The sequence below is a fragment of the Stegostoma tigrinum genome, chromosome 4, assembly GCF_030684315.1.
Source record: "Stegostoma tigrinum isolate sSteTig4 chromosome 4, sSteTig4.hap1, whole genome shotgun sequence".
Taxonomy (NCBI): domain Eukaryota; kingdom Metazoa; phylum Chordata; class Chondrichthyes; order Orectolobiformes; family Stegostomatidae; genus Stegostoma; species Stegostoma tigrinum.
This window is the reverse complement of record NC_081357.1, coordinates 8,177,713-8,199,875: the sequence shown is the minus strand read 5'-3', so window position 1 is coordinate 8,199,875 and position 22,163 is coordinate 8,177,713. Positions and strand designations below refer to the sequence as shown.

The 22,163-nt window shown below is 42.4% G+C and overlaps 1 protein-coding gene across 2 annotated transcripts in view; it reads left to right on the top strand.

Annotated features, from left to right (window-relative positions):
• Positions 1-22,163, top strand: part of aida (axin interactor, dorsalization associated) — a 61,385-nt gene that overhangs the window by 7,618 nt on the left and 31,604 nt on the right. Inside the window, exons 2-3 of one of the 2 annotated variants that reach the window (XM_048530834.2) lie at positions 10,715-10,784; positions 18,936-18,989. In XM_048530834.2, coding sequence (XP_048386791.1) covers positions 10,715-10,784; positions 18,936-18,989 — 124 coding nt within the window. The remainder of the gene's footprint in view (positions 1-10,714; positions 10,785-18,935; positions 18,990-22,163) is intronic. The other variant, XM_059645129.1, reaches the window with a different exon arrangement.

The following is a 22,163-nucleotide window of genomic DNA, read 5'->3' as shown; positions in this document are numbered from 1 at the left end:
GTAACTCACCTCCTGACACCAGAGGTTTCTCCCAATATGTACAAGTCAGGAATATGATGGAATACTCCCCTCTTACCTGGATGAGTGCAGCAAAGCTCAATGAGCAGCATCCAAGACAAAGTAATCTGCTTGATTGGAGCTCTATGCACAACTTTGAACGTTCGCTGCCTCCACCAGCGACGTACAATGGCAACACCGTGTATTTGCTTACTTGATGCACAGTCGCAAATCGCCAAGGCTTCATAGACAGCCTTTTCCAGCCAGTGATCTTTACCAGCTAAAAGGACATGACCAGTATATTTATGGGAGCACCAGCACTAGCAAATTCTCTTCAAACCACATACCAACTTGATTTAGTGAAATCACTATCCCTTCACTGTCTCTGAGCCAAAATCCCCCATAATAGCTCTGTGAAAATAGTCCTACCAGATGGACTGCAGTGGTAGAAGAAAGTGACTCTCCTCCTGAGGGCAAGTAAGAATGAACAAGAAATACTGGCAATGCCCACAGCCCATGAACAAAATTGGGAAAGTGTCACTGGATAGCAGTTGCTCTCGAATCCTTGACCAATTTCTCCCCCCCCCCCCCACCTTTTTGAATTGCAATACTTCAATCATTGCTCTGACGGTAATTAGCTAACTAAAATGGATCACGTACAATACCTGCGATTTACTTGTTCTCTCAGCATGCCCTGTCAGGAAAGTTTGTATAGGTCACCAATCAGCCAATGCATTTAAGATGCAAAAACATGGGTCAATTTGAACAACTACCTTTAGTAGTGAAACTTCATGCATCAAACTGATATTTTTCTTGTTTATTTTTCATGATTGGAGATGTGAAATACTTATCATCTGACATCATTGCATCCTATACAGCCAAGTTAAGGTTATTCTTAGCGCTGTTAGTTTTATGAATCCATTTTCCACACAAGTCTTATTCCACATTTTTCAGAGATTGATGCAGTGCTTTTGCTGTAGTTCACTCTTTTACACCTCTCACCTGCCAGATAAGGAGAATTTTAAAATCCTTTTTATTTGTTCAGAAATAGTAGGAACTGCTGATGCTGGAGAATCTGAGATAACTAGGTGTAGGGCTGGGTGAACACAGGCCAGGCAGTATCAGAGGAGCAGGAAAGCTGATGTTTTGGGTCTGGACCCTTCTTCCTGCTTCTGATGCTGCCTGGCATGCTGTGTTCATCCAGCTCTACACTTGGCTTTCTCTCGTTATGTGTTAAATCCTTTCAGCAAAATCTGAGGGAGGCTTGGGGACTGCTTTGCAGAACACCTACGCTCAGTTCACACTAAACAATTGCACCTCCCAGTCGTGAACCATTTCAACTCCCCCTCCCATTCCTTAGATGACATGTCCATCATGGGCCTCCTGCAGTGCCACAATGATGCCACCCGAAGGTTGCAGGAACAGCACCTCACATTCCGCTTGGGAACCCTGCAGCCCAATGGTATCAATGGTGATTTTCACAAGTTTCAAAATCTCCCCTCCCCCTACCGCATCCCAAAACCAACCCAGCTTGTCCCCGCCTCCCTAACCTGTCCTCGTTCCCACCATTCTCCTCTCTTCCCCCCCCCCCCCCCACCACCTCAAGCCCCACTCCGATCTCCTACCTACTAACCTCATCCCACCCCCTTGACCTGACCATCCTCCCTGGACTGACCTTTCTTCTCCCTACCTCCCCCCCCGCTACACTGACCTTTTACTGGCTCCATCCCCACCTCTTTGACCTGTCGGTCTCCTCTATCCATCTTCTATCTGCCTGCCACACACACTCTCTATTTATTTCAGAACCCCTTCCCCTCCCCCATTTCTGGAGAAGGGAGTAGGCCTGAAACATCAGCCTTCCTGCTCCTCTGATGCTGCTTGGCCTGCTGTGTTCATCCGGCTCTGTCTTGTTATCTCAGATTCTCCAGCATCAGCAATTGCTACTATCTCTGTGCAAATATTCTGTTGGCTCATACTGATCTAATCAACCATAATTCTTAGTGTAAACTTTTCTGGTACTATCTGAAGCCAATGAGCATATTGTTTATCAAATCTTTTTCATTGACATGTTGAATTTCAAACGACTGGGATTTGTTGCAAATACTGGTCTACAATTTAATAAAACCTTCTAAAGTTCAAATGGACAATGTGTATGGAATTCAGCTAGTCCACTCTGCCGCCTCTTCCCTGTAAAAATGTTTGTTTTTCTCTTCGGGTGCTTTTTGTTTTCATTTTGTGGGACGTGGGTCCCAATTGCCCTTGTACTTATCCAATTCATACATGAAACCTATCTTTCGAGTTGTCTCCAGGCGCGCATTCCAAATCCTAACTGTTTGCTGCAGTTTGAAAAACATTTTCTCCTATCATTGCTGGTTCTTCTGCCACTCACTGTAAATCTGTATTCTACAGTAATTGACCCTTTCAACAATGAGAATGTTTCCTCCATTTCATGTACCTGCATGGATCATAGTCCCTACAGTGTGGAAACAGACCATTCAGCCCAACAAATCCAGACTTTCTCTTCAAACAGCATCCCACTATGACCCATTCCCCTACCCTATCACTGTAACCCTGCATTTTCCACGGGTAACCTACCACATACCTAACCTACACATCCCTGAACACGGCAATTTAGCATGGCCAGTTCACCTACACTGCATGTCTTTGGACTGTGGGAGGAAACCAGTTGGAAGCCCACGTAGACACGGGGCGAATGTGCAAACTCCACACAGACAGTCATCTGAGGGTGAAATTGAACTGAGGTCCCTGGTGCTGTGAGACAGCAGTGCTAGCTGCTGAGCCACAATGCTGCCCATCTGTCATGATTTTTGAACAGCTTCATGTTCTTCCTAAAATGTGGTGTTCAGAATTGACTACATATTCCAGATGAAGCCAAATCAGTCTTAATTATAAAAGCTCATTTCGATGACCTTGCTTTTGTACACCTAGCTCCATTTATGAAACCCAGAATCCCTTATACCTTACCCACTTGTCAACTGCCCCATATTCTTCAATGAGTTGTGCATATAGAGCCTGCTAAGCACTTCATAGTTGTATCTTTTATTTTATTTCCAGTCGTTATTTTCAGCACAATGCATCACTTAATATTTTCCTTTGTACGTTTTTGGTCACTCACTATTTTCCTCAATACTTCTGTTTTATGTCGTGCACATTTTGAAATTGTGTCCTGTACAGCCAAGTCTTGATAAAGGGAAGCTGTGGTCCTACTACAGACTCTTGGACTATGCTTTGCTCTGAAAATCAAACATTCACAACCACTTTCTTGTTTCTTGTAACTCAGTCAAGTTTGTAATCCATGTGCAAACAGATATTACTGGAAAAACTCAGCAGGCCTGGCAGCATTGGTGGAGAGAAAGCAGAGTTAACATTTCGGGTCTGGTGATCCTTCTTCATGTAACCGAACAGGACAGAAGAGAAGCTTTTGGAGCCAATAGATTAGCTGTATTTGGGAGCTGTACCAAGATAGCTCCAAATAGTTAAGCTACTGAACAATGACGGAAGTGAGAGGTGGGCATTTTCTTTCATATTTACTCATGAGATGTCAGTATTGCTGGCTAGACAAATATTTATTGCCCATCCCTAAGTGCCTTTCAGAACGAGGTGGTGAGCTTCCTTGATCTGCTGTAGTCCAAGTGTTGTGGTTAGCACCCTTGTGCCCTCAGGGAAGGAATTCCAGGATTTTGTCACAATGGCACGAAGGAGGAGTTAAATATTTCCAAGTCAGAATGGTGAGTGGCTTAGAAGGGAGCTTGCAGCCCAAACCTGGATGTTTACCTGGTCTTGCTCCATTTGGACATGGACTGCTTCAGTATCAGACAAGTTGCAGATGGTGCTAAACATCGTACAGCGATTAGTGAACATCCGCACTTCTAACGTTATGATAGAAGCTTGGTGGTTGTTGAAGCAACTGAAGATGGTTGGACCCAGGATACGGTCCTGAGGAATTCCTGTTCCACCGTGACGATGATTTATCATCTCACTCAGTATCTTTCTCCCACTTTCTCCTCATGCTGTTTGATGCATTTAGCATTTGTCTATTTTGACCTTAGTTGCTTTCTGTGGTACAGAATGTTAATGCACTTTATGGGTGAAGATATTTCTCCTCATCTCAGGATGGTCGTATCCTGTATCCTAAACTAGGACACCTGGTTCTGGACTCCCCAGTTATTGGGAACATCCTTCCTGTGTTTGCCATTCCCTTTCAGTCAATTTTGCTTGGGCTGTTTAATGCCAAGCTTGGTCAAATGGGACCTTGATGTCGAGGAAAGTCACACTCACTTCACGTCTAGATTTGAGCTCTTTTGTCGATTGTATGATCCAAGACTGTAATGAGGTGAGGAGCTGAGTGGCCCTGACAGACACCCAGTTTGGGTTCCAAGAGCAGGTGCTGCTCGATAGTGTTGATCCTGCCATGTCCTCCTGCACTCCTTTGAAGTAATGCTGATCCCCTCCCTTGATGGTAATGGGGGAATATGCTGAGCCATAAGTTTGCAGATTGTATTGGAGTATGATTCTGCTGCTGATAGCCCACACCACCTCAGGGAGTTGCTAGATTTGTTCAAAGTTTGTCCCATTTAGCTCAGTAACCGTTACAGACAGCATGTTGAAAGGTATTCTTAATGTAAATGTGGGACTACGTCTCCACTAGGAATGTGTGGGCATCACTAATAACTATATTTCTAACCAGCCTGTTTAGAGATGTTATTACACCCCTCTGGAGCAGGTCTGTCTTAACCCAGTTCTCCCAGTCCAGGGTAGAGACAGTATCACTGCTCCACAGGAGGGCTGGTCACTCTTAACTGGCAGGCACAAACGCACCTGTGGTAGACAGATCAGTATGGATGAAATCAAACGAATGGTGAGATCTGAACCTGTCCCAGAACATTACCTGGGTCTAGTAGTAGTCTAGCAATAATGTGGCTGGGCCACTGCTTGCACATAGTGGCCACAATCAACAGATGCTACAGGCAAAGCAGAAACATGACTAAAGAATAGCCACTGTGGGATGATGCTGGCAAATTAGTGGACTTGTTGAGCTGTGTCACAGAAAGATAACATGGGTGGCACAGTAGCTCAGTGGTTAGCACTGCAGCCTCAGAGCACCAGAGACTCTTGTTCGATTCCAGCCCCGGTAACTGTCTGGGCGGAGTTTGCACGTTCTCCCTGTGTCTGCATGGTTATCCTCTGGGTGCTCCGGTTTCCTCCCATGGTCCAAAGATGTGCAGGCTAGGTGGATTGGTCATGCTAAATTGCCTGTAGTGTTCAGGGGTGTGTGGGTTTTAGAGGGGTACGTCTGTGTGGGCTGCTGCAAGGGGCGGTGTTGACTTGTTGTGCTGAGGGCCCTGTTTCCACACTGTAGGAAATCTGGAAAAAAAAGTTCAAATTCAGTGGAATGGAATGGGAAGGAGGCTGGAAACCAAATTGATGCTGTTGGGCTGAAGTAATGTATAATACATAATAAATATAAGTTAGGACCAGGAGTAGTTCATTTATTAAAATTTTGGCTGATCTGATTGTGCAAATTCAATTCCACATTCCTCCCTACCCTCCACTTCATATCTATCTTAAATGAGTGAGCCCTTACTTTGAAACAATGGCTATTAGTTGTGGAAAATCAGCTTTGCTATTGTAGCCATCCTTCTTATAATTCTTCTAGTTCGTTTGGGCTGTTGATTATAACTGCAAGACCAGCGTTTACTGTCCATCTGCAATTGTCCTCGTAGGTGTAAATTTAATTGTAAAGTTAATTGACTGATATTCAAATTGGTTGCCTCGCTAACAAAGCAAAACTGCCTGGATTGCTCACCATAAAGCCTTTGATACAAATGTTTCCATTTCAGGAGCTCTCTGTTTATCTGCAATCCACAAGCTGCCCACAGATTACTTGTTTGAATCTCTAAACACAGAAAAAGAGCATCATTGTTTAAAGTGACCATGCACTCTCTTCCCCTGTCCTTGTCATTTTACAAAGTTCAAATTCCAGCGTCCTATCTTCCAATCCACAAGTACTCTACCCAACTTCGCAAAATGTACTGATTCAGTGATTTTACTTGGACAAACAGAATTTGCACATGATAAAGTCCCACAAACAGCAATTAAATGAATAGACAGCATTTTTCTAATGTTTTGGATTAAAGAAATGGGTCCTTCAACCCAGAATGTCAATGCTGATCAACAAACACCAAGCTACAATAATCCCATTCACCTGCACTTGACCCATAGCTTACTGTGCCCTGGCATTTGCCTTGATTCACTTTGCAATGTTTACACAATGTCAAATTTAATATGTTGTGTGATGACAAATAAATTCTACTGTTGATGAAATCTTTTCGTCCTTTGCATCTTTAACATACATCTCAAAACCACAGTTTTAATGTCTTTGTGCCAAATAGTACCTCTAATAGTGCAGCACCAACTTTGTTCTTTACTGGAGTGTCGATTTAAATTATGTGCTCATTTGCTGCAATAGTATTTGAACACCGACCTGATTGAGAATGGATGAGCTACCAACTCGGCTAGCTCTGACGATTAGACTTTGTTCTCTACTTTTACTATTATTTATAGGAATAAGCGTAGCCATTTCATGCCTTGGATCTGTTCTAGCATTCAAATAAATCCACCCTGGACTGTAGTCAAATTCCACACAAACCTTCGTCCCAAAAATCCCTTTGAGTAATTGAGGTTTGGTAATCTGAGATTTTAAATTAACAGTTGATCTACCATCTTGCCCAATGGGACCTGTGGGGTCTTCTCCATGAGTTATTAAACACAACTATGTAAGCGCTGTGTGCAGTCAGGAAGGCAAATAGTATGTAGTCCTTTATTGCTCAAGGACTCGAGTACAGAAGTAAAATGCTTCAGTGGACTGCAGTTGGAGTATTGAACACCATTTCATTCTCCTTGTGTATGGCAGAATATGATTGTCACAGAGTGCAGCCTGGAGGTGCTGAATGGCTTATTTAATCTCCTATTTTTTAATGTTTCTATCATTTACCTTTATTTTAATACGACATGGATACAATCTACAACTCCTTGTACAATCTTCAGTCCAATAGTCCATGCTGACCAAGTTTCCCAAACCAAACAGGTCTCACTTGCCTGCATTCAGTCCTCCAAATCTTTCCTATTCATCTACTCATCCAGATGACTTTTAAATATAACCATACCTGCATCACCCACCACCTCTGGTAGTTCGTTTCTCCAACCCAGAGAAAAGACCTTTGTTATGCACCTTACCTGTGCCCCTCATGATTTTATAAAGCTCTATAACATCACCCCTGAACTCCTTATGGTCTGGTCAAAAAAGGTCCCAGCCTATTTAGCACATCCTTGTAACTCAAAACCCCCAGTCCTGACGGCATTGCAGTAAATGTTTTCTGAACCCTTTCCAATTTACTAATATCCTTCCTATAGCAGGGCGACCAGACTGTCCACAATGCATCAAAAGTCAAACTGCTCCACAAAATCGTCTGAGCAATGAAGTGTTTTCCAAACTTACGCAACCTTCCGCCGAGGTATTTCCTAACTTTGCGCCTGGTACTAAAATGTTCTACCTGGTTGTAGATTGCTAAACTATCAAATTGGATACCTTGGGGGATAAACTCTGCCTCACTCCAAATACCATGAAGACGTTGATTAAATTGCCCCATAAGGTGTAGGAGAAGTAGGCCTTTAAGCCCATTGAGCCTGCTCTGCCATTCAATGTGTTTGTGGCTAATCTGATAATCCTCAACTCCACTTCCCTGCCTTTACCCTATAACTCATGATTCCCTTACTAATGAAAAAATCTGTTTATCACAGCCTTGAATACATTTAATGATTTGGCCTCAACAGCCCTCTATGGTAAATAATTCTGCAGATTCACTAACTTCTGAGAGAAGAACTACTACTTCCATCTGTCTTAAATATGTGACCCCTTATTTTGATAATATGTCCTTTTGGTTCCAGACTTTCCCACAAGGGGAAGCAACCTTTCAGCATGTATCCTGTCAAATTCCCTAAGAATCTTATATATTTCAATAAGATTGCCTCTGATTCTTCTAGTCCATTCTCATTCTGCATCCAGCCTATTTAATCTCTCCAGGTAAGACAAATCCCTTCATGTCCTGTATTAGCCTAGTGAATCTTCTTTACACTGCCTCCAATGCCTATCTATATTTCCATAGATAAAGGGCCCAAAATTGTTGACAGTGTTCCAACTATGGTCCAACTAGTGCCTTGAAGAGATTTAGCAAAACCTCTCCTTTATACTCCATTCCATTTGAAATAAAGGCCAACATTCTATTTGCCTTCCCTGTTACCTGCTGAACTTCAATGCTAGTTTTTTGAGATTCGTAAACAAGGACTGAAAAATCCCCCTGTTCTGTAGATTTCTGTGCATTTTCTCCACTTAACTAATATTCCTGTATTCTTCTTGAATGAGTACGTAATGTCATATTTTCCCACCATTTATTCCATCCAGCAAGCTTTTTTTTGTCTACTTGCTTAACCTTTCTGGATCCCACTGTGAGCTCTGTCATCCCTACCACTTGCCTCCCACCTATTTCTCTCATTTGCAAAGTTGGCTGTGTTGTATTCGTGTCATCCGAGTCATTAACATAGTTGTAAATAATTATTCTCCCAAGAAGGATCCATTTGACACTCCATTAGTTACAGCTTGCCATTCTGAAAATGCCTGGTTTGCCTACACTCCATCTTCTATTCATTAGCCAGTCCTCACTCCATGCTAATATGCTACTTCCAACACCATGGGCTCTTAGCTTATTAAGTGGCCTAGTATGTGGTATTTTATTGAACTCCTAAAATCCAAAGATATCCCATGCACTACTTCTCCTTTAATTATTCTGCTTGCCACCTTCTCAAAGAACTCCGGTCAGTTTGTCAGCAGGATTTCCCTTCATGAAGCATCCTGATTCTGATTGATCATATATAAAGGTGAAGGCAATCTAGGTCCTATTGCCACATACAGCTACTCTCTCATTAAAGAGAGGCAGTTAGCAGTGGTTTAACTTGAGGGTCACCATGCCCCAAGTAACGGGTGAGGTTGAGAAGGGGAGTCCTTTTGTGGTGACCTCGGCTAGTATGGGAATTGAACCCATGCTGCTGGCAGTGCTGTGCAAACCAGCCATTCAGGCAACTGAACTAATAAACTCTGCCATATAATGTATTTCAAAATGCTCACCTGTTACATCCTTTTTAATAGATACTGCCATTTTCACCACTAACAACAGATGCGAGGTTTCCAGAATCTAAGGATTCCTGGAAGACTATTATCAGTGCATCCACTATCTCTACGGCTGTCGCCTTTAATATTTTAGGATGAGTCCTATCAAGTCCAATAATCCTCTTGGTTATTAGCTCTGTTAGTATCCCCAGCACTTTTTCTCTGAATTGATAGCTGTTGTATTTACTGTCTCTCCTCTTTTTGCCCCATAATTATTTTGCAGTTTTGGAATGCTAATCATGCCTTCCACTGTGAAGACTGGTGAAAATAATTTTTTCAACTTCTCTGCCATTTCCTGGCTCCCCATTATCATTTCCCCAGCCTCATTCTCTCGAGCCTATGTTCATTTTGGCTTCTGTTTTCCATTTTATACATTTAAATGAGCTCTTGTTGTGATTTTTGATACTACTTGCAAGTTTACCCTCAAAGTTTATTTTCTCCCTTTTTTTGGTCATCTTTATTTTTGGTTTCTTAAAAGTTTCCCAGTTCTGTCTTAGCACAAATATTTGCAAGATTGTGTTTTGTCTTTCAATTTGGTGCAATCCTTATCTTAGCTAGTGAATTGTGGTTGGCTTATCTTCTTCAAAGAATCCCCCGTTCTCACTGGAATATAATTTCTAATTAACATGTTCAGAGTTATGATACAGCTCAGAAGCAGATGGGACTTGAACGGGGCCTCCGAACTCAGAGCAATGCTACCACTGGATCACGAGACACCCTCCTCACTGGAATATATCTCTTTTTTTGTGAGCCATGAATTATTTTCTTAAACATCTGCTTTTGTCCCTTTAATTGTCTTTGCTGCTAAACTCCCAGTCCACTCCAGCTGGCCACGTCCTCATTCCTTTGTGATTACCCTGTAGTCTTGTTGCGGAGGTGCTGGTGTTGGACTGGGGTGGGTGAGGTCAATAATCACACAACACCAGCTTATAGTCCGACGATTTATTTGAAAACACAAGCTTTTGGAGTCTCTCTCCTCCCTCGGGTGTTAGAGAGGTGGCATCAAACATAGAATTTATAAGCAAAAGATTAAAGGTTCATAGAACTAACGTGCATGTATTGAACCTCTGATGGCTACCCTTAAGTCTAGCACAGTTGTTTCTGACCTAAACCCTCTGTCTCAAAATCAGTACTAAATTCTACCATGTTGTAGTTACTGCTTTCCATAACTTTGTAAATTCCGGATAATGCAACTCTGGTTGATTTAGTTTTTTTGTAACTTCCATAAATTACTATCTAAATGTGCTGAGTTTGTGATGGCATCCCAACCATTTGATAAACTCTGAATTCTCAGTCATTTTAAAGTAAGATTTTACTCTTTGACAATAACTGTATAAATAGAATACGTGTACACTGTTATATGCTTGTATTTTTCTCTAAGAAACTTGATGGCTGTATGCATAATTTGCACAGTAATATACCAGCTATTTTAAAAATACAACTTTGAAAATTGTGACAATTATATTTATGCAGACTAGCCAGGCATTTGCAGAAGGAAGTGCAGTCAACAGCCAACTCTTCTGAACTCTCAGAGGACCAAAAGGTAAGTGTTACAGCATCTCAGAAATCTTAGTGCTCATTATTCAGACCTGCTGCATTCTGGTTTCAGTAGTTTATTCCAAATCTGCAAAAGTAAATTTGATAGTCAGTGCTGCAATTGCAAATATTACAAATTTACTTGAGAGATGGGATGTCATGTTGCAGCTCTCCAAGACAATGATGAGACCAGTTTTAGAATACTATGTTTAATTCTGATCTCCCTGCTATAGGAAAAATGTTGTTAAACCTGGAAGGGTTCAGAAAAGATTTACAAGGATGTTGCCAGTGTTGGAGGGTATGAGCTGTAAGGAGAAGCTGAATAGACTGGTGCTTTTGTCCATAGAGCGTCGAAGGCTGAGGGGTGATCTTAGAGATTTATAAAATCATGAGGGGGCATGGATGGGGTGAATAGCCAGGTCATTTTCACTGGGTACGGGAGCATAAAACTAGATGGTATAGGTTTAAGGTGAAAGGGGAAAGCTTTAAAAGATACTTCAGGGGTAGCTTTTTTGTGCACATGGTGGTGTATGTATGGAATGAGCTGTCAGAGGAAGTGGTGGTAGTACAGTTAGGACATTTAAAAGGCATTTGGATGGACACCTGAGTAGGAACTGAGCAGCTTGGAGGGATTTAGGCCAAATGCTGGCAAATGGAACTAAATCAGCTCAGGGCATCTGGTCACTATGGATGAGTTGGACTGAAGAGTCTGTTTCCGTGCTGTACATCTTTATGACTATATCTCCAGCCTCTTGAAACCATCTCTGGAACCTGCCTTCTAAACTGAACTCTTCCTCTGAATTTAAACTTTGAATGCTTTGTTCTGAATTCAAAACTACCTTTCAACACAGTACCAAACCGCTGAGTATGGAACACAGGACTTTAAGCATGCTAAATATTGAAAGCAACTTGCTCTTGACAGGGCTGAGCTGTGCCACCACCAGAAGTCTTTCTTTAGAAAATCTGCAACGTACTCAAACCCTGTTGAGTGGTGACAGACAGTTAAACAACTAATTGAAGGAAAAGACTCTCTGAATATCCTCAACCTCTATTGAATGTGTGAGATACAGCTGAAGCATTTGCAGCCACTTCCATTCAGAAGTGCTAAATGGATGATCCTGATCAAGGTCCCCATCATTACAGCTTCTGGCTTGCAGCTAATTAATTTATTTCAGATGATATCAAGAAATGGCCATGTGTACAAGATGCAGAAAAGACAATGAATCTGGATAATATGCTGGCTATTGTGCTCCAGAATTAGCTGTGATTCTTTCTAAACTCTCTTTAATACACTGAAATGTACAATGTGGAAAATTGACCAGGTACATTGTACAGAAAAAGCAGGACAAATCCGATCAAAACAGGAACATCCTATTTGACTATTCTTAATTGTAAGCAAAGTTCTGGAAAATATATTTGACAAGCTATGGAGCACCATTTGAGATAACAAGATGCAGAGCTGGTTGAACACAGCAGGCCGAGTAGGAAGGCTGACGTTTCGGGCCTAGACCCTTCTTCAGAAATTCAGTCTAGGCCCGAAACGTCAGCCTTCCTGCTCGGCCTGCTGCGTTCATCCAGCTCTGCAGGCAAGGAAGGAGCTCAAAAATGGTCTGAGGAGAGCCAGGAGGGGGCACGAGAAAGGCTTGGCAGAAGGAATCCGGGAAAACACAAAGGCATTTTACACTTACGTGAGGAATAAGAGAATGGTCAAAGAAAGAGTAGGGCCGATCAGGGATAGCATAGGGAACTTGTGTGTGGAGCCTGAGGAGGTAGGGGAAGCCCTAAATGAGTTTTTTGCTTCTGTCTTTACGAAAGAAACCAACTTTGTAGTGAATGAAACCTTTGAAGAGCAGGTGTGCATGCTGGAATGGATAGAGATAGACGAAGCTGATGTGCTGAAAATTTTGTCAAACATTAAGATTGACAAGTCGCCAGGCCCGGATCAGATTTGTCCTCGGCTGCTTTGGGAAGCGAGAAATGCAATTGCTTCGCCACTTGCGAAGATCTTTGCATCCTCGCTCTCCACTGGAGTCGTACCTGAGGACTGGAGAGAGGCAAATGTAATTCCTCTCTTCAAGAAAGGAAATAGGGAAATCCCCGGCAATTATAGACCGGTAAGTCTCACGTCTGTCGTCTGCAAGGTGTTAGAAAGGATTCTGAGGGATAAGATTTATGACCATCTGGAAGAGCATGGCTTGATCAAATACAGTCAACACGGCTTTGTGAGGGGTAGGTCATGCCTTACAAACCTTATCGAGTTTTTTGAGGATGTGACTAGAAAGGTTGATGAGGGTCGAGCTGTGGATGTGGTGTATATGGACTTCAGTAAGGCATTTGATAAGGTTCCCCATGGTAGGCTCATTCAGAAGGTCAGGAGGAATGGGATACAGGGGAACTTAGCTGCTTGGATACAGAATTGGCTGGCCAACAGAAGACAGCGAGTGGTAGTAGAAGGAAAATATTCTGCCTGGAAGTCAGTGGTGAGTGGAGTTCCACGGGGCCCTGTCCTTGGGCCTCTACTGTTTGTAATTTTTATTAATGACTTGGACGAGGGAATTGAAGGATGGGTCAGCAAGTTTGCAGACGACACAAAGGTCGGAGGTGTCGTTGACAGTGTAGAGGGCTGTTGTAGGCTGCAGCGGGACATTGACAGGATGCAGAGATGGGCTGAGAGGTGGCAGATGGAGTTCAACCTGGATAAATGCGAGGTGATGCATTTTGGAAGGTCGAATTTGAAAGCTGAGTACAGGATTAAGGATAGGATTCTTGGCAGCGTGGAGGAACAGAGGGATCTTGGTGTGCAGATACACAGATCCCTTAAAATGGCCACCCAAGTGGACAGGGTTGTTAAGAAAGCATATGGTGTTTTGGCTTTCATTAACAGGGGGATTGAGTTTAAGAGTCGTGAGATCTTGTTGCAGCTCTATAAAACTTTGGTTAGACCGCACTTGGAATACTGCGTCCAGTTCTGGGCGCCCTATTATAGGAAAGATGTGGATGCTTTGGAGAGGGTTCAGAGGAGGTTTACCAGGATGCTGCCTGGACTGGAGGGCTTATCTTATGAAGAGAGGTTGACTGAGCTCGGTCTCTTTTCATTGGAGAAAAGGAGGAGGAGAGGGGGCCTAATTGAGGTATACAAGATAATGAGAGGCATAGATAGAGTTGATAGCCAGAGACTATTTCCCAGGGCAGAAATGGCTAGCACGAGGGGTCATAGTTTTAAGCTGGTTGGTGGAAAGTATAGAGGGGATGTCAGAGGCAGGTTCTTTACGCAGAGAGTTGTGAGAGCATGGAATGCGTTGCCAGCAGCAGTTGTGGAAGCAAGGTCATTGGGGTCATTTAAGAGACTGCTGGACATGTATATGGTCACAGAAATTTGAGGGTGCTTACATGAGGATCAATGGTCGGCACAACATTGTGGGCTGAAGGGCCTGTTCTGTGCTGTACTGTTCTATGTTCTATGTTCTATGCACCCTGTCATCTTAAAATTCTCCAGCATCTGCAGTTCCTGCTATCTATGGAGCAGCACTTAATGATCACTAATCTGCACATCAAAACTCTATTTGTAATCTGCCACACCTACTCGGTTTAGGCATCCTTTCATTCTTGGCCCAAACCTGGAGAAAAGAGAGCTGCAACCTATCTTGTAGATGGTACACACTGCAATCACTATGCACTGGTGGTGCATGAACTGAATGTTTAAGGTGATCGGGATACCAGGCAAGTGGAAAGTATTCCATCACACTCCTGACACATGCCTTGTAGATGGTGAGCAGTTGGGGAGTCTGGAGGTGGTCTACTGCAACATTACCAACCTCTGACCTGTTCTTGCCAAAGTATTCATGTGATTCATCTAATTCAGTTGCTGGTTGGTAAGTTGCACGCTGATTCCCTGATCAATAGCTGGGCTGAGAGGTGGCAAATGGAGTTTAATGCAGACAAGTGTGAGGTGATGCACTTTGCCTTCTGGTTACTCCTACCAAAGTACTGGGCTAATGGTAAGATTCTTAGTAGTGTAGATGAGCAGAGAGATCTCGGTGTTCATTTTCATAGATCCTTGAAAGTTGTCACCCAGGCTGACGGGGCTGTTAAGGCGGCATACAGTGTTTTAGCTTTTATTAATAGAGGGATCGAGTTCTGGAACCAAGAGGTTATGCCGCAGCTGTACAAAACTCTCTGGTGCGGCTGCACTTGGAGTATTGTGTACAGTTCTGGTCACTGCATTATAAGAAGGATGTAGAAGCTTTGGAAAGGGTGCAGAGGAGAGTTACTAGGACTTTGCCTGGTATGGAGGGAAGGTCTTACAAGGAAAGGCTGAGGGACTTGAGGCTGTTTTCATTAGAGAGAAGAAGGTTGAGAGGTGACTTAATTGAGACATATAAGATAACCAGAGGGTTAGATAGGGTGGATAGGGACAGCCTTTTTCCTAGGATGGTGACGGCGAGCACGAGGGGGCATAGCTTTAAATTGAGGGGTGAAAGATATAGGACAGATGTCAGAGGTAGTTTCTTTACTCAGAGTAGTAAGGGAATGGAACGCTTTGCTTGCAACGGTAGTAGATTCGCCAACTTTAGGTACATTTAAGTCGTCATTGGACAAGCATATGGACGTACGTGGTATGGTGTCGATTAGATGGGCTTGAGATCGGTATGACAGGCCGGCACAACATCGGGGGCCGAAGGGCCTGTACTGTGCTGTAATGTTCTATTTCTATTTCTAATGGTACTGATTACATACCAAAGGGAAGTGGTGAGACTCTTACTTGTTAAGATGGTCATAGCCCGGAATGGAATGTGTATGTTGTTACGTAGCCAGCATTTATTGCCCATCCCAGTTGCCCAGAGGATAGTTAAGAGTCAGACACATTGCGTAAGATGTGCATTTGAACCCATTTACGTGTGGCAGCAAGGAACGCTTGTACAATTGAAGTCAATGAAATGTTGTGGGGGAGGTAGACAACCTTTTCACCGAATGAAGTAACACCTCGATCAAAGGAGAATGGTTATGGTTGTTGGAGGCTACTGATCTCAGATCTGGGTCTCTGTACGAGTTCATCAAGCTCATGTCTTGGGCTCAACCATCTTCGTAATAACCTTTCTTTGAAGGTCAGAAATGGGGCATGTTCACTCATGATTACAGTGACACACAGCAAGCCTGGGACATCGGGCTTGACCTGATAAGTGACAAGAAACATTTATTTCAAACTTATGCCAAACAATGACAGTTTCCAATAAGCAAGGATCTAACCCTCTCCCTCTAGTGCGATGGCAATAATATTGCCGAACCTCCCTCATTAACATACTAGGAAGTATATGACCAAATGTGTAACAGCCCTTAATAAATAGAGCGGTGGTGTCAAAAATGGTGATATCAGTGGACCACTAATCCAGAGGCCTCAACTAATTCTCTGGGAATATGAGTTCAAATCCCACCGCAGTAGCTAGTGAAGTTTAAACTAAACTTATCTCAGCACTTTGCTTTGAAACAATCAAATAGGCATTTCAGGAGAAACTTTTTTCAGAGGGTGGTGAGAATATGGAACTCTACCCCAAAATGAATAGCACAGAAATATTCACGGCAAAGCTAGATAAAAAATAATGAGAAAGCAATTGAAGATAATTCTTAGTGTTAAGAGAGGAGGAGGCTTTTTATGAAGTATAAGTACTGACATGGAATGGTTAGCCCTCTTGGCCTGTTTTTGCTGTGAAATTCTATGAGGAACCAGTACTGCAAAAAGCATACTGAGCTGCAGAGCTGCATATATACTATAATTACAATGATTCTGTTTAAAAACTGTTAGTCACTATGGTAGCTGATAGCAAAGGAATTCCTATTTGAGTGTGTTTTCAAATTGAAGCTATACTGAAAGCTTTACTCTTGAGTAGATATTATTTTTTCTACCTCAGAGGATAATGTGGTTGTGGTAAGGATAGAGATCCCAGTGGAGCATAAATACCACATGGGCTACATCAATGCCATATATCTGAGATAATGGATGTAAAATGGAAGATATAGGCATTGCATCTATGCTAGCTAAGTAGCTGCTGAAGGATTCCCCATGTTAAATGGGTACTTTATGACAAGGATAACAAGCCAAACAAGAAAAAGAGCCTCACTATCATTGGATTCACAACACAGTGAAATCAAAGCATTCAATGACCCTCATTTGTCCCTGCTCAGACCTTATGAGTAATGGGACATGGGCACCAAGTTTATAACTGGAACAGAAATTAACAATTTATTATTAATAAGTGTAACCTAAGCTGAATACAGTTAAATAAGGCAATGTAATTAATGTCTACTGTCTAGGCTCAATCATCTTTGATACCACCCTGACATGCCGATAGACAGATAAACACAGTTAAGAGATAAATTGAGAAAGAAAATGAAAGTATCTTAATTTCATAGTTTGATAACTGTTTCAGCAAAGAAATCCTTGGATGATGGGTCATATTGCAGGCACTTAGGATTGTATGTCTTAAATTCCAAAGTCACTAGTCGCCGCAAACAGCTTCAGCAGACTTCCAGAATTACCCACCCACTTCTTACAGGCTGGGATTTTCTTCTTGAAACATTCATCAAGTCGGTAACTGGAGTGAAATCAGAGTGAGCAAAACCAAAATGGCACTGTCCAGAAGCTTTCAAAATGCACCCCAATCTGAAACAGTTCACTCTGTGTTCTCCTTTTTTCCTTCAACATGCTCTGTGGTTGGCTGGCCAGCACTGGTCCTCCCTTGATTAGATTATATCGATTTAATATTGTCACTTGTACTTAAGTGCAGTGAAAAGTGGAAAACGTCGCTATGTTCTGACAGCATCTTGCATTACAGAATAAATCACTGAATAAATTGTACAAATGGTAAAATCCTGATTCAATCAATACTACTAAAACTGAAAGTGTCAAAAGTAGGTCTCTCCCTCTCTGTACACTTCACCCTCTCTGACCAATTCAGCATCTAACCAGTTGTCAGTGCTTGAGCATAGCTACGTCTGTGTCAAAGCATCTATACTGTTTGTTAGAGCAGTAATTAACCTGCATTGTCTTTCCAGGTCCATTTCCCAATGTAAGCATCTGCCTTTGGCTTTTTTAAAACAAGCTACTGTTCAAAGTTCGATGCTCAACTTCAATACTCAGTTCCAAACCAACATGAGAAAAATTAAAGGAATATAGTAAAAACCAAAAGAACTGCGGATGCTCTAAATCACAAACAAAAACAAAGTTGCTGGAAAAGCCCAGCAGGTCTGGCAGCATTTGTGAAGGAAAAAACAGAGTTAACGTTCCAGGTCTGTTGACCCTTCCTCGAACCTGAGGACCTTCTGAGGAAGGGTCACCGGACCCGAAACATTAATTCTGTTTTTTCCTTCACATGCTGCCAGACCTCTAGGCTTTTCCAGCAACTTTGTTTATGATATTGAATATAGTGGTGGTCTCAACAAATTCTAAAGTATTAACATCTAAAGTAACATTTTTTGTCTAGCCCTGTCAAAACCTGAATTGGAGAGCCATGGAATATCTGCTAAGGTGAAAAGATCAAAAGGACCTGCATGTAAATCAAATACAGTATGATGCTGGGAGCTGAGGTCCAAGAGTGTGTGTCTGGTAATTTGAAATGTTTCCATTCCCACCCTAATAAGTGAAGCATATTGGTGCAAACCAAAAATTTATTCATGCTGTGTTGAATTGTGGCCAGCTACAGAGAGAAAAAGACTGGCTACAGAATAAATGGGTTAATTTTGTCATTTTCAATCGCAATAATCACAGCAGCTATGGAAAACCTACAGAAATTGAGTGCCAAAGACCTGTCACTCATCGGAGCAATGGGAAGAATAATTATTAAAATGACCCTGATTTGCTTGTTTTGGCTGGTTAAGTTGTATGTATAGATCATTTGGTACTTTTTGAAACAGATGTTCTCACCATGCCTAATCGACATTCAGTATCCTAGATTAGGTTAATTTGTTATTTGTTTCAATTGCACTTGCAAAATCTTGTGTGTGAAATGTAAATGTCAGAGTCAGTTGATTGTAGTTTCAAGGTATCTAAGAATTAACAAAATGTAAATGCTTTGGCATACCTCTGAAAGACCGTATTGCTTTTGCCTGTGAATGCTCTTCCTCTTTTCCAGAAGATTTAATGGTGCTTCTCTGTCTTTTTCAGAAAACGCTAGGCAAAATTGCAACATGCCTTGAATTACGAAGCACAGCTCTGCAGGTAATATTGGATAACCATGTCAGCCTACGTGCTGATTGAATACATTGTGATACTCGGATTTCTGAGTATTAGAAATTCTTTGTCATGTTAGGATGCTGAGTTTCTTTCAAATGAGTGAGCTTATGATCTATTTGTAACCTTTGTGTGCAATCAGCCCTACTAATGGAAATAGTCCAGAGACTCTTAAAAGTCACAGTAAAATATTAAAAGGAAAACTAAAGGCTAGTGGTTTAGAAACTTTGTTGAGACTGTTACACCTCACTGGGGCATTGCACTGGAAATCTATCCTTAAATGCCTTAAACATTCAGACCCCTGAACTGTTCAGCTTCCTGGGAGCCAGTCTCATTGCTGTAGGCAAACAGATGGCTTTTATGATCAATGGTCTGTGAATTAGTTATCAGATAATCAGTTCCTTGTTATTGGCCAAATCTTCACTCATACTTGGCCTCTTGGTTCCAGGTTGTCTGTAACAAGCAATTGCGTAAATTGCACTCCTAAGGAGTGTAAGGTTATTTGCTTTCAAAACGTGCAACAATCCTTGTTTTTTTTAAGAAAGGTGCTCTTCCCATTTCAGACCACAATTGAAAATTCAGAAAAATAAAATGACAGTCTTTACAACACACCGGACTAGTGCAGAGGTATGGCCAACATACCGAGAGCATGCAGCTCACCTGAGCCATTACTCACGCGAGGAAGGCGAGCCAGTAAAAGTATGACAGTAACACCATCCATATGACCCATGCCTGCTCCACAAGGCTGAATAGCTCATACATTATCCAGCAGACAGACTTCAAGGACCCAGGTATTGTGCAAAGTCTGTGCTAAGTTAGCTTACTTCATCTGAGGTGTTATATTTGTCTCCAGCACTGGACTGAAGTGTCTCTGTTCCCAACTGTTGCTCTTTAGGGAATTTGTGATCACAGTTAGGCAGTCAGGGATTTGTAAGTTTCTGATAGTTTGAGTGTAAGAAGCAGTAGTTTAGAAATGATACTTTAGTTCGTTAGAAAATATACAACCGTGACAATGGCTAATGATTCACTGATATCAGAGGCCTAACAGGCTGTTCAGCATGTAATGTTTGAGTCTTGTTAAATTTGTTGGCAGCACCCCGCTGTCGAGCTGAGGTGTTAGGGAACTTGTCCCTCAGTCTTCCTCCTGTCCTTGTGGTCCACCTTCCATCTGCCTAGTAAGGACTGCTTGATGCAGACTGCACTCTGGGTACTATCCTGAAAAAGAACTGCTGCCTATGAGGACTCCCCGCTGCCCCAGGTTTGTTCTATTCATGGTCGCTGCATGGACTTGACCTATCGCCAGCCAGGTTACTTTCGTGTGGAGTCTGGCCCCCTAACTGTGTTGAGGTCAAGGAAGTTACCACAGTGTGGAATTTTCCTAGCCCCTGTGGGCTTCCCTCAGCACCTTCTGTCCTGAGTAGTCTTCTCTCTTAGCCTGCAATTACTGTTCTATCATATTTCTGGGGGCAGGTAGCTTTCAGTGTCAATCAGTTGTTTGAACCCTTTGGCCAGCTCATGATGTTAAATGATTGTTGTGCCCTTAGCCGTCCTCCTCTGTGGGTTAGTTTGCTGTTCTTTCTAAGAACAAGTACTGTTTATTTTCAAAAACAGCACATTGACAGTAGGGTGCATTTGGCACCAGATACATTGACATTAGTTCAATGGGTGTCAAGACCACTTCTTAAAAAAAAAATTTACCCTTTGTTTTCATCTTCTAGAATTTTGGAAAGTCAAGTACCGCTGTGATAGCTGATAAATGAAATCTTGGGGTAGGCAGTAAATACTAGGAAAATTATGTCTTTAGGAAACTTCAATATTCAACATGATTAATCAGTGACTGCTTCTAAAAGGTAGTGTGGATTTTACTTAAACTCAAGATTAGGCTTGGTTGTGAGGTTTTCTATATTTGTTTGAGATTTGGGTATCTCTGATAATGTCAGCATTCGTTGCCCATTCCTAATTATCATCCTCTTGAATCACTGCAGTCCATGTGATGTGGGTCACTGTGCTGTGAAATAAGTGAACAGAGAGTATTCCTGAGAAAAGTCAATTTGCTGTGGGTCTGGAGTCACATGTAGGCCAGACCAAGAAACGGTGACAGTTTCCTTCTCTAAAGGACGTTAGGTGGGTTTTTCCATCAATTGGCAATGATTTTATGATCATCATTAGACTCTTAATTCCAGATTTTATGTTTTATTGACTTCAAGTTCCACCATGTACCATGATGGGATTTCAGCCAATATTCCCAGAACATTGCCTGGGTCTGTGAATTATTGTCTAACAATAATATCACTGGACCTTTATTCCCTCATGGGATGTAGGTTTTGTTGGCTGACCAGCTTTTATTGCCCATCCCAAGTTGCCTTTGGGAAGGTGGTGGTGAGCTGCCTCCTTCAACTGCTGTAGTCCCTGCACTGTAGGTTGATCCACTGTGCCCTCAGGGCAGGAATTTCAGATTCTTGACCCAGCATCAATGATGGAACAGTAATATATTTCCCCATCAAGATGGTGAGTGGTTTGGAGGGGTATTTACAGATGATGGTGTTCCCATGTATCTGATGTCCTTGTCTTTTTAGATGGGAGTGGGTATGGGTTTGGAAAGTGCTGTAGAAGGGCCTTTTTGGTGAATTTTCTGCAGTGGAGTAAGTGGATGCTTGTGGATGTGGTGCCAGTCAAGCGGGTTGCTTTGTCCTGGATAGTATCAAGCTTCTTGGGTGTTGTTGGGGCTGCACTCATCCAAGCAAGTGGGGAGTATTCCATCGCGCTCCTGACTTGTCCCTTGTAGATGGTGGACAGGCTTTGGGGAGTCAGGGCATGAGTTACTTGCCTTTGACCTGTTCTTCCAGCCCTTTTGTTTATATGGTGAGCCCAGTTGAATTTATGGTAACCCCCAGGGTGTTAATAATTGAGGAGGGGGTGGGATTCTGTGCTGGTACAGGCATTGAATGTCGAGCAGTGGTGGTTAGATTGCCTATGCTTAAACTAAATTTTAAACCAGGCTGGTTGACTGTCTTGTCAAGACATAGCTCTGGGAAATGAACCAGAGTATGGCTGTCACCTATTTTGTTGTGCTGAAACAGATGCAGTGTGTGTATCTGTTCCTACAGCCTGTGAAGAACAAAACCCTCTGTCATGATACATGTAGCTTCTGATGCACCATAA